The sequence below is a fragment of the Propithecus coquereli genome, unplaced genomic scaffold (assembly GCF_000956105.1).
Source record: "Propithecus coquereli isolate 6110/MARCELLA unplaced genomic scaffold, Pcoq_1.0 Scaffold10, whole genome shotgun sequence".
Taxonomy (NCBI): domain Eukaryota; kingdom Metazoa; phylum Chordata; class Mammalia; order Primates; family Indriidae; genus Propithecus; species Propithecus coquereli.
The window spans coordinates 5,939,303-5,952,202 of NW_012133858.1; the positions used below are offsets into that span (position 1 = coordinate 5,939,303).

The following is a 12,900-nucleotide window of genomic DNA, read 5'->3' on the forward strand; positions in this document are numbered from 1 at the left end:
TGCTATTATAAGAGGGAATGGCACTGTGGGAGGCCCAGGCGGGCGGATTGTTTGAGCTCAGGAGTTCGAGACCAGCCTGAGCAAGAGCGAGACCCCGCCTCTACTAAAATTAGAAAGAAATTAATCGGACAACTAAAAATACATAGAAAAAATTAGCCGGGCATGGTGGCGCATGCCTGTAGTCCCTGCTAGTCGGGAGGCTGAGGCAGAAGGATTGCTTGAGCCCAGGAGTTTGAGGTTGCTGTGAGCTAGGCTGACGCCATGGCACTCACTCTAGCCCGGGCAAAAAGAGTGAGACTCTGTCTCAAAAAAAAATAAAAATAAAAAATAAAAGGGAATGGGCAAAAGTGTGCGGATACCTCACACGAAATTAAGAGAGCTGGTGCATATCCCCATCATGGGGCGGGGGATAACTGAATGTTAACTACTGACAACTGGTCTAGCTTGTGACTGTCTCATGGACCAATCAGCACATTGGAGGGAAGAGTGATGAGTCTGAGCTGGTTTGGGATTTTGGCATAATGCTGGTGAAAGAGCCCTTTTTTGGATAGCTCATTAGGATAGGGCTGCTCCTCTACTCCCCTGCTTTTACTTTTGAGTGTATCCCTGTAGGATGACAGTTTGAAGCATTTAGGAAAATGCTTCTTTCAGTCTCATCCATGTCACTCGTTTGACCTCTCCTGCAATTCTCATTAGGATAAATGGCTGTGCTTCGCAGACTTCTGTTGGGCAGTCTTGTTAATCAGTCCCATTTAAACCCTTCTCCACCTGGCCCAGGAATTAGAGGAAAATGATGGATGCTCTCTAGGGAAAGCTGCCTGATAATTTTGATTGCAGTAACCTCCTTTTCAGATAGCCCAGCCTACAGTATATAAATGAGATTTAATACGTATGATTTTATTCTTTCATTCCTAAATTTTCCTTCCTATTAAAGCTGCTGTTTTTAGTAACTAGTGTCAAACTCTTGAAGGTTGCCCATTTTCCTGCCATCTCTGCCTGTCCTGCCAGTAGGAGTTAAGTGCTCCTGTGGGCACTATATTGACTTCTCAAAGGTCTCCTCTCTGACTCTCCTCACTTGCCGTCCACGCTGACCCATACACCCTCTTCATTCTCCAAATACCATCTTTAATTTTTTTCTTAAAATTGTCCTTTCTTTTGTATTTTCTCTTTCACCTCCTGAGCCTGGGCCCTGACTTCGTGCCTGGACTGGTGCGGTAGCCACTGCTTTCTCTTTCCCCACCCTGTCTGCCTATACACCTCATTCTCCCAATCAGTCCTCCACAAGCACTGCCTGCTACCTCCCTCCTTGCTGGGGCTCACTGCCCCGCTCTTGCCTATACACAAGCAGTGGTCTCCAATGTGGGCTGCTTTCAGGTACACAGTTTATTGGGGTATGGGAAGAAAATATTTGAATATCTTTATATCATCATTTTAAAATGTTTCATGTATGTTTTGTTATGTACATAATGATAGTATAGTAGCACAGATACATAATTTATAAATAAGTTACATGTTTTGGGGGTACATGAACAAAATTATGTTCACTGATGTCATCACATTTTGGAAATCACTGGCCTATGATAGGGTCCACACTTACCCAGTATGCTGATATTTTGTGGCCTATTCTGCAACCTACCTTTCCAATATCCACTTATGATTCTGCTTGATGAATTCTGCCCCAACCAAACTGTTTTCCTCCCTATCCCTGAACATCTACTTGGATTTCCTTCCTCCAAGTTTTTGTCCAAACCACCCCACTTCTCTGGAATATTTGCCCTCTTATTTTTGCTTATCTAGAACATAATGGTCCTTCAAGGTCCCACTCAAGTTTCGTCTATTCACAAGGGCTCCTCTGACCAGCCCGGGCCAAATTTCCTCTGTGATCACATGGCAATTACTAAAGCCACATGCACCGAGGGACAGCTCTTAGGTGGCCCTGTTGTGTTAGTTGTTAAAATATCTTAATGTTTGCATTTGTAGTTTACCTTTACAGCTAAATGGCAAGTCATTTAGGACAATATTATTTTTTCCTCCTATTTATCGGGTTCTTTGTGAATGCTTATTTCCAAAAGTCTGTATTTGTTTATATTTTGGATTACCTTTTTCCTACTACTGCTGCTAACCTTTGCACTGTTGAGAGTCTCTTAGGGCCTCTAATTTGTGTGATCAGTGGGTCTGGTGTTAAACATGCAAATGAAGATATTGAGAAGTCCCATTAGAGCAAATTTCCCAGAGAAGAGGGAGTATGGGATGGCATTGGAATCCATTGGCCTTATAGCAGGGCCTCAATAAATGTCTGTTGAATGAGTGTCCTTTCTGCAGTGAGTTTACTATAATAAAAGCCTTAATTTCTTCCACCAATCACTACACTTGAGGACCTACAATGAGCCCAGAATTAGAGATTTCTTTGGCTTAACATACAAAACCAAGCTGTGGTATGGCTATCCCAGAAAGTAGTGAGGATGCAGTTGTTTGCTTTCTTAGAATCTTCTCACCAAAATCTGATTCTTTGTCCTCTCCTCTACCTTCTCTTTCTTCTTATCCAGCGATGCAACAACAGGAGGTTGAGAATATCCCAGCCATGTTTAGGAACACTAAGTTGCATTTTCACTGCCAGGACTCTTAATCCTATTTCTTTATCTTAGAAGAAGAAAAGATCCAGAGCCATAAAAGTTCAGGAGTACTTATCTGACTAAAGACAACAGCGTGATGGCTGCCAGTAATGGCCAGTGTTATCCCAGACTTGGTTAATGCACAGATCAGGAGAAGTAATAGTCTCCCTGTACTCAAAGCTATTCAGACCACAGCTGTCACGAGTTGTGTGTGAGTAATGTGTTATGTTTGAAATATAACATTCTAAAATGTTACTGAACGAACTGGAGGGGCCCAGAAGAGATAAACAGAACACATGGCTCATGTCATCTAAAGGAAAGGTGAAGAAACCAAGATTAAGTATGGGGAGAAGTTGGGAGACGACACATGAGAGCTGTCATCCAATAGCACTGCTGTGGGAATGGAGGCTGTTCTGACTCTGTCGCTCCAGAAGGTGGAACCTAGACCTGTGGGTGGGAGTTTTCTTAGTTCAGTATAAGAAAGAACTAATAAAGTCCTTTCCACTTTACAGAGTCAGATTCCATTTCACAGGAGCATCTGGTATGCTTGGACTTCTTTTTTTTTTTTTTGACACGAAGTCTCATTCTGTTGTCTAGGCCAGAGTGCAGTGGCATCATCATAGCTCACAGCAACCTCAAACTCGCAGGCTCAAGCAATCCTCCTGCCTTAGCCTCCTGAGTAGCTGGGATGACAGGCTCATGCCACCACATCCGGCTAAGTTTTGTATTTTTTGTAGAGACTGCGTCTCACTATGTTCCTCAGGCTTATCTTGAACTCCTGACCTCAAGCAATCCTCCTGCCTTGGCATCCCAAAGTTCTAGGATTACAGGCATGAGCCACTGGGCCTGGCCTGCTTGGACTTTAATCTAGAGCTTAGAGTCTTTCTACGTTCTTTATTGGTTGCTCAAGTGATGATGGAACCAAATTGTGTACTTAGAATTTATTTGATCCCCCAGCTCCACTCAAAGGCCATGAGATCCCGTGTGTCCCAAAGCTGCCTCCATTGCTTTATAGTCATGCAGACATTTTTGCACCAGGCTTCCTCCTTGATGAGTTGTGACCTCTGATGTACAAGCTCTGCTGGGAACGAAGACAGGGTTCTCAGGCTCACTTGTAGCACAGGTAAAACCCCATACATACTCCCGCATTAGTGAGTCCTTCTGGATATTAATGGGCCCTTCTGAGTTCTCTCCAACCAGCCTTCGTCTCCTCCCACCCCGGAGATAAAGTCTTGCTCTGTCACCCAGCCTGGAGTACAGTGGCACAATTACAGTTCATTGCAGCCTTGAATTCCTGGGCTCAAGTGATCCTCCTGCTTTAGCCTCCCAAGTAGCTGGTACTACAGGTATGTGCCACCATCCCCAGCTAATTTATTTTTATTTTTGTAGAGACAGGGTCTTGGCTATGTTACCCAGGCTGATCTTGAACTCTTGGCCTCAAGTGACCCTCCTGCCTCAGCCTCTCAAAATGCTGGGATAACAGGCATGAGCTACTGTGCCTGGCTCAGCCTTGGTCTTTAATCAAGGCCTTTGTTTACCAAGAAAGGATGCTCACCCACCTCCCCCCAAATAGAGCTAATGTACTTTTTCTGGCCAGAGTTAAAGATAATGCCCTGTGTAATTTTTAGTACAGCCTTTTCTAGACCTGTGGATTGCTGCTGCTGGCAGAGAGTGTGTAAGGAATCAGAAGACCTAGGTTTTAGTCATGCCCCCGCTATTTATCGTACAGCCCTGGGAAAGTTAGTCTACTTGGGCCTCTCTGTTATCTCACCTGGTAATGGTGATGATTCTGTCTACCTGAATCAAATCTCAAGAGAGTTATGATGATATGAATGTGCTTTGTAAACTGATAAGCAAGCACCTGCAAATATTAGTTCTTAGCCACCTCAGCTGCTTTGTGAAGGGCAGGGAAAGGGAACCCTGTCATCTTTATCTTCTGTAACCTAGTGTGGGGCTGAGCACGTAGAAACTTAGTATTCATCACAATAGACTGGTGGCTAGGTGAATGTTGCAGGTAATAGCTTAACAGTCTACATGATTTGGTTTTTTTCCTCAAGTTTGAGGAACAAGACCCTCCTGGCCATGTGAGAGTTATAATGCCTCTAAACTATAGTTTAGAGCCCCAGGATTCTACCGTCTCCCTGGCATGAAAGATTGAGCCTCTAGAAAGAAAGTCCCTCTCTTAGCTCTTGTCATCAGGTGGAACACCAGAATGGTTCACTAGGCTTAGGATAGCCCCCGTGGACCCCAGCTAGTAATCCTGTCCCTTTAGGGAAGGGGCCGCCCGAGAGTGATCTCTTGTTTAGTCTACCTGGTGGCCTGGCATTGTGAGACTGTGTCTTGACTGCTTCAGCAAGATTTCCGCCTTCTCATTCTCCTGCTTCGATAGCATCCACCTCCTGGGGCCAGCCCTGTGGACCACAGAAGAGCGCAACAAAGGCCAGGCTGTGTTTGCGTGTGTGCTTTGCTCTGCTTGAGATGAATTGTCTGGCTTTGTCAGCAGCAGTTCAGAGTCCAGATCGGAGAAAATAATGGCCCCATCATTCCTTCGTGGAGGTTGATGTTTCAGGAACTAAGTTTATCTGGTATTCCTCTGTGGAAGAGACTTCTGAGATTCTTGTCAGCATAGAAAAGTTTAGATTCCTACCCCAAATTTTTAACCCAAAGTTACAAATCTGAAATGTCATTTGCCTAAAAAATCCAGACTTCAGTTTGTCCACTGTGTGGTTGTCCCTGTACCCACCCCCAATTTGCCTAGGAATGACTTAGATATGACTTTTTGTCCAGAGAATATTATACGGGTTTTTTTAACATAAATTTTATGTATATATTTGAGGTTTACAACATGATATGAAATACGTGTAGATAGTAGAATGTTTACTATAGTGAAGCAAACAACATATTTATCATCTCATAGTAAAATCTACCTATTTAACAAAAATCTCTAATACAATGCAATTTCATTAACTATAGTCTTCATGTTGTGCAGCGGATCTCTATAGACCTGTTTATCCTGCGTATCTGCTACTTTGTATCCTTTGAACCTATATTTTCCCATTTCCTTTCCCACCCCCTGCCCTGGTAACCACTATTTTATTCTCTATTTCTATATATTTTATTTTGAACTTTGTTTTTTTTTAGATGCCACATATAAGTGAGATCATGTAATATTTTTCTTTCTGTGTCTAGCTTATTTCACTTAGCATAATGTCCTCTAGGTCCCTCCATGTTGTAGCAAATGGCAGGATCTCCTCTTTAAAGGAGAGTAATACTACATTTAAAGGCTGAATAATATTCCATTTGTGTGTATGTGTGTATACATATATATATCCCAGTCTCTTTCTTCATTCATCCATCAACAGATGCTTAGGTTGTGTCCATATCCTAGCTATTGTGAATGTTGGGGTACAGATATCTTTACAAGGAGCTGATTTCATTACCTTTGTAAGGGATTGCTGGGTCATGTAGTAGTTCTATTTTTAGTTTCTTTAGGAACCTTTATACTGTTTTTCCATTATGGCTATACCAATCTATATTCCTACAAACAGTGTACTAGGGTTCGCTTTTCTTCACACCCTTGCCAACATTTGTTGTCTCTTGTTTTTTAATAATAGCCATCCTAACGTGTGTGATATACACATTTTTATAAAAGAGGAGCAGCTAAGAGGTGACTGGTTGGCGTGGTGGGTACCCGTTGCCTTATCAGAGGAGCTTCGATCTCTCCCCAAGAGTTTCCACTATTCAATATATTCTTGGAGTCCTCCTACACACCAAGCTTTGAGATCAAGCACAGAGCCTCACCTTCTTTATATGGAACTTGCAGTTTAGGGTTAATGCTCAAAATTCTTTCCTTCGTGGACTGTTAGCAACCGTTTCCTCCCAGATTGCAGTTGGATATCTCTTTACATGACTGCTAGAGCGATCTTTCTTTTCCTTTTTTAAAAAAAAGTTTTAATAGTTCTTTTCTGACTAATAAAAGCAATATATGCTTATTCAAAAAGAATTGGAAAAATGACAAGAGTATAAGCATAAATCATCATCTAGACATTGAGTGTTGAAATTTTGGTGTATTTTCTTCTAGACCCTTCTAAAAATAATGTAGTTAATCATAGAGTATTTAAAGTTTAAGCTCTATTTCCCTTTACTATCATATCGGAGATATTTTCCCAAAGTAGGAAAGCCCTTTGGAACATTAAGACTGATCTTTCTAAAACTTAAATCCAAGTGTGTTACTTCCCTGCTTAAAACCCTCCCATCATTGATCTTAGAAGGTAAAGTCTCTACTGCTTAATGCCACAGACAAGACTTTGTCATCTGGTCCCTGCATCCTTCCCCAGGATTCTATTTTCATTCCTCACCTCTTCCTTCTCTAGCACCCACTCACCCCAACTCACAGAACAGTCACTTGCCAGTCCCCTTCCCTCACACCATATATTCTGCCTGCATTGGACTACTTCCAGCTGGCCAGGCTGCCCCATGGGACTTCGCCCCTCAGCCCTTCACTCAGGGCTGCTCCTGCCTGGAATGTCCTCCCACTGGGGTATCCAATGAACCCCTTTCATCTCTCAATCCTCAGTTCAAGCTTGCCTCTTTCATTGTCTTTCCCTTCCCTCTCCACCCCACCATAGAGCTGCCTCCTCCTTTTGTTCATCCTCCATGTACCCCTTCTTGCCAGAAGAGCAGCCACTGCAGCTTAGATTATAGAGGGCATCCTCAATGCATCCTCATTTCTCCAACACTTTGCAAGTTTTTAGCATGTAGTAGATGCCTGATAAATATTTACTCGAATACAAAAACGATCAATCACGGTACTGTGTAATGAATGCTGTGGAGGTGCATGTGAAGAGTGCTTATGAGATCTCCCAGGAAGGGCGTGTTATGGGTATGTCAGCCCAGATCCAGTGACCGGAAAACGTGTTCATTTTAAACAAGGGGATGGCCTTCCTCCACACTTTATTGTCTATTTGAATCTATTTGCATCTCTGTTCCCTGACCTTGGACTGACTATAGGAACATTTGTTGCTCTGTCCTCATATACCTTTTCCTTTGTCTACAGAGACTGTTGTGGCCCTGAGCCCCAGGTGGGGCAGAAGTCCTCACTGTGGCAGATAACTGGCCACCACTGCCTATTTTCTCCCAGGAGCAGCACAGACAATTGCAGGTCAACCCTCGTTGCCCTTAGCTGGGGCCCAGCGTCCCAACTCTAGCAAAGGTCCTTAGAGGAAACCACTCTTGAATTACTGCAAGCATTGTAGCCAACCCCATCATTTGGGCAGACTACCCAGAATATGTAATAGCTTAGCCAAACCCTGTATTTCCCTCTTCTTCCTCTCTCACTGCTTTGATCCCAGAGAGTCCTCCCCCAAAGATAACTTGGGCTGCTTTGCTCAGAGAACAGGTTAGGTGGGAGGAAATGTAAATATTTTCCCATGTGACACATTGGGCTCCTCAGATGTTCTTTATTCTGTAGAAAAGTTGAGAGTGGCCTACCCTAGCTGGATGCTCCATGGGGAGAGCCTCGTAGGCAGAGATGTAGGCGCGTTCCCCAGGCCTTGCAGTCACCCTGCTACCAGCCAACAGGCTGCAGAACAAAGACTGTAACAGGACAATGGGGAAAGGGGGAGGGGTAGTAAAAGGCATGTAATCAGATCAATCACCAGCTGGGCCCATCTGCCTGGAGCCTGTCTCTGGTGATGGCACAAGGAGACATGTCATTGGAAGGCCTGCCTGCCGCTTGTCAAGCCTCAGCACCAGACACTCTCATTTCCTTAATAACAGGTTACAGATCCTGTATCTATAAATGTAGCTAAACCCTTCTCGACCTTTCTATATTTTTAGCCTATACTGCTGCTCTGAATATAACAACTTCCATGGTTGATTACTTGTTCTGTAAATATCTTCATCCCAAGTTAAAAGAAATTCTCTCTGTCAAGCTTGAAGACACTCTCCTCTTAATTCTAATTTATAGTGTTGGTAATTCATGTTTGGCCCTTGGCACATTTTGTCAATTTGAGGATTGGGGGGTGCTGGTGGAAGAAGTTGTTTGGTATCTTTTCTCAGCATTAAGTTTTTCGATTCAAGTCTTTATATTGTTCATCTTTCTCATATAATGGTGCATCAAGTACCTTGCTCTCTTTTTGTTTCTTCTCCCTCGGCCTTTTTTTCCTACCTCTGTTGAGCCTATGTTGAAATACGGCAACTGGGAGAGTTTGTGACAAATGCTGCAAGTGCAGATTGCTCAGGGCCAGGCTTCAGCCTTTTCTTCCTACTACCTTTTTGGACAGCACTTTTTGGTCTTTGTGGCTTTAACCTTAGGGCTGATGTTTTCTAAGACTACTAAGTGAAACTTTGCCTTTTAGCCACAGTGGCAGGCATAGACAGGCATCAGTTTGGATTGTCTCCCATTATTTGTTTTATTAGTTGCCCAACATGACCTTGATCTCTGGTCTTACTTTTATCCACATTGCTTCTGCCAATTCATGTAGTGAAATTCTAAGTGTCACTATGGGGTCCTTCCTCCAGAGCACTTGTAAAAATGTTAAGATTGATTCCATTTTGAGGCTTTTTATTGTTAGCAGTTCTATCTGTGGTGGGGAGGGTTCACCATTATAGGGCATTTTTAATTCTTCAAAGGGATTATACAACTATCATCTTCTATTCCTTAGAAATCTGTAGAGAGGGAAGATCTGATTTGAAAATTGAGAAAAACTGAAGCATAGAACAATTTTAGCTGTCCCACATAAGATCCTCCAGTGACTAGCAGATCTGGGATTAGAATTTAGGTTCCTTTACCCTTAGCTCCTTCTGGAGTACCATATTAATCCTTTCAACTTATTTTTTCAATCCTGCAGCACCTTAATTAAAAGAAATGAAAAGGATTAATAAATAAAGGAAAGCCCTTGGTAAATAACCTTAACAAAGGTGTTTTTAGAAAAGGCTAAATCTATTGACTTGTCTACATCTCATTGGTCTCCTCAAAAGAATTGTAGCTGATTTAACAAAACATGATTTTACTAAACTAGTTCTCCTCTCACTACTCTGCCCTTATCAATTTGTATTTGATGGTCCTACAACTGATGTTAGTTCTTTTCCAGCTGCTTATTTGGTGCAGAATTGCAATAATTATCTTTATCTCTGGAGCTCTTACCCAGAGGTAGTCACTTGACAATTTCATTATGTCCGGGAAATTGGCAGCATATAGAATCCAAGTACATCCTGATTGCCTAAGAAGGCGACAGCTCTGGACTCCCTGCTACAGGAGCATGAAGTCTTTGGTCTCCGAGTGCTTCATTACAGTTCGATGAGAACAGCCTTGGATACTGATTTTCCAAGTTGTCTGTGGCTAGGCTGGGGAGGCACCAGGCTTCCAAGTGACTTGTCAGTGTATACCTCTCTAAGGCTGTTTATTCTTCTCTTTTCAGAGTCTAGAAGGAGGCTCATACCGGGGGAGCTTGAAAGACCCCGCAGGCTGCCTAAATGAAGGGATGGCCTCGCCCACACCTCCTCGGAACCTGGAAGAAGAACAGAAAGCCAAGGCCCTGAGAGGCAGGATGTAAGTGTCTTCCCCAGATGCCACCCTGGTGCACACGTGTGTGCAGTGGACAACAGGCAAGGGTTGGGGGGAATTGGAGAGGGATTCCCCACACTGCATTTCCACCTCCTACATCATTCATTATAAGTAAAGGTTGCCCGGAGCTGTGCAGTGTAACGTCGATCAACACTGAACCACTTTGGCACTGACTTGAAGACGTTTATGCTGAAATATGTTCTGTGATATAGCAGCTGCTATTGACAAAGGGCAGTTATCACCAAGGTCTGTTTGAAATTTAAAACACAGTGATAAAAGGAAAATGACCAAGTTTAGGAAACTATGAGACTATTGTCATGGGTATGTAGAATCAGAGAATCCTTAACCATTGCAGAAAGTCTGATTGAGGTCACCTGAGGAAACATTTCCCCAAATGCAGGAAAGTGACATATAGGACAAGGGAGCTGTCATACCACAGGCAGGTCCTATCTCCAGTCCTTCTCCAAAGGTCTTAACTTTACAACCATTTGTGGGTTTCATTCGAAGAGAACCTCCTCTCTGCTTTGAATAGCCCCCAGAAAATACAATTCACATCACAGTCCATTTCATAAAACCCCACATGTTATGTAAGATTTGAGTTATTTACACTGATATGTCAATTTTATATTAATATTATTAGATCTGATAAAGAAGATAATGGATACCACTAATCTAAAAGCATAACTCCTCTAAAACTTTAGTTTTCTTGTTTAGGATTTGACTCTGTGTTGGAAGCAGAGCTTCTAATGAGTCTTAGACATAGCTCAACATGTGAGAAATTATAAGCAGCAGGAAGAATTGAGTAGGCAGGTATAAAGGGTCCCTCCATGCTATTAATTAGCCTGCCCTTCTCTCTCAAACTCATCAATCCTCACTGAGCAGACATGAAAATTAGCAAAAAATAAGTTAGGCCAGGCCCTTCTGTTGCCTAGAAATGTACAAAGTGAACGTTTAAGACTTTGTTTCCTAAGAAACAGAAGTGTAAACATCATAGCGAGGGCCTGGTGTTAAAGCAGGGCTGTCACCCTGTAGTGGGAGTGAGCAAGTGGCGTGTAAACCCTGTAACTCCATACTTATCCTCTCCACTTTGTGGGTGCTCAGGGGAAACCCCAAGAAGTCGATGAATGGAATAGAGCTTGAGAAATACCGTCCCCAGAGGGAAATTTCCTAGGACTTGCACAAAGCTCATTCCTCTTAGCATCTCAGGCTGCCATTACACTGGTGGAGCGGGAGTCGGAGAGGTTCTAGTCCTTCGTCAAGCCAAAGCAAAGTGTATATTGGAGAGCTGACTTTTGAGGTAGCAGGTGGTCCTAAGCAAAGCCAGTCACTACTCTTGTCATTTAGGTTGAACGGGCCTCTGAGCAGTCATCTAAGCCATTGTCCAGACAATGCTATTCAAAGTCTGCTGCCTCTTTTACCCACTTTACCTGTCTCTTCTCCCTCTTCTCATTCTGGCCAAAACCCCACACCTCTCCACATCCTGAACTCTCGTGCAAATGCAGTTGTTGGAATGTCTCTGCCTCTTACTGTATTTCATTCTTATTCTATCCCCCTGTGCCATCATCATGGCCATGAAGAAAGAGAAGATGTGTAGGTGTTTAATGACAAACCCTACATGAGGCCAGAGGCTGAAAGGTATAGTGAACCAAGACTCAATCCAGAAGATGGCAGTAGGACATCGAAGGGTTAAATGAGAGCTCCAGGGAGAAAAGATGAACACAAATAATCATGTGTCCAGGAGAAGAAAAAAGTTGAGAATGAACTTACTTTTCAAGTTTTAGTCACTCATTCATTCAACAAACATTTGTTGAACACCTATTGTGTGCCATCAATGAGATACATCACTGAATAAGACAAACAACAACAAAAGTCTTTGCTGTCATAGAAGGTTTACATCCTAATGGAATAAATCAGATGATAAAATAAATTATGTAGTATGTTAGAATCTGGGAAAAGAAAAAAGAAGGCAGTATAAGGGAAGTCAGGCATACAGATGAGACCATGTTGCAGTTTTAAGTAGTTCTGGCATTTGCACAAAGACCAGGAGGAGATAAGGAATTAGCCATGGCAGGAAAGGCATTCTTGGCAGAGGGAACAGCCAGTGCAAAGGCTCTAAACCATTTTCTGTGGAAGACCAGCCATTCTCTGCCATTGCAAAAGAGAGAGGTTAGAAATGAGTCTAACCTGCAGCTGGACTAATTTTAGTTGGACCAAAAAATAACATTTATTTGTAAATAACTTTTACTAATAGGAACTGAACATGAAAAAGAATTGCTTTATTATCAATTCAATTTATTTTACAATTAATCATGTACTGCGTTGTGATGCATGTAATTCAAATCTTTGATGTAACTTTTCAGAATGTCTTTTAATGTGTGTAATCTCTCTTTCAAGGAGGAGATGCTGCAAGTAAGCAGCATGTAGTACAATCCCCTTCACTAGAGTCTGACAAGCCTAAGACAGCCCCCATCTATCAGCAAAGAGTTGAGGATAAAAATACTGCCTAGAGACAGAGAGCTGGACCTTATCTCCAGAGGGCCCTCCCAGCCCTGAATTCCCACCCTGACTTCCCTGTGGGTTTTCTTTTACCACTTTCTTCTGAGCAGTAACTTGAACCATGCTGAAGATATATTTAAATGCTTTCATTTGGCCTTGCCAGTTCCTTCCTGTGGCCTAAAACACATGGTTGTCTGTGCTGGAGAGAGGGAGCCAGTTGGAAGT

General features: G+C 42.7%; 1 protein-coding gene across 1 annotated transcript in view; it reads left to right on the forward strand.

Moving 5' to 3' along the window:
• Positions 1–12,900, forward strand: part of KALRN (kalirin, RhoGEF kinase) — a 583,131-nt gene that overhangs the window by 516,296 nt on the left and 53,935 nt on the right. Inside the window, exon 37 of the mRNA XM_012639639.1 lies at positions 10,034–10,164. Coding sequence (XP_012495093.1) covers positions 10,034–10,164 — 131 coding nt within the window. The remainder of the gene's footprint in view (positions 1–10,033; positions 10,165–12,900) is intronic.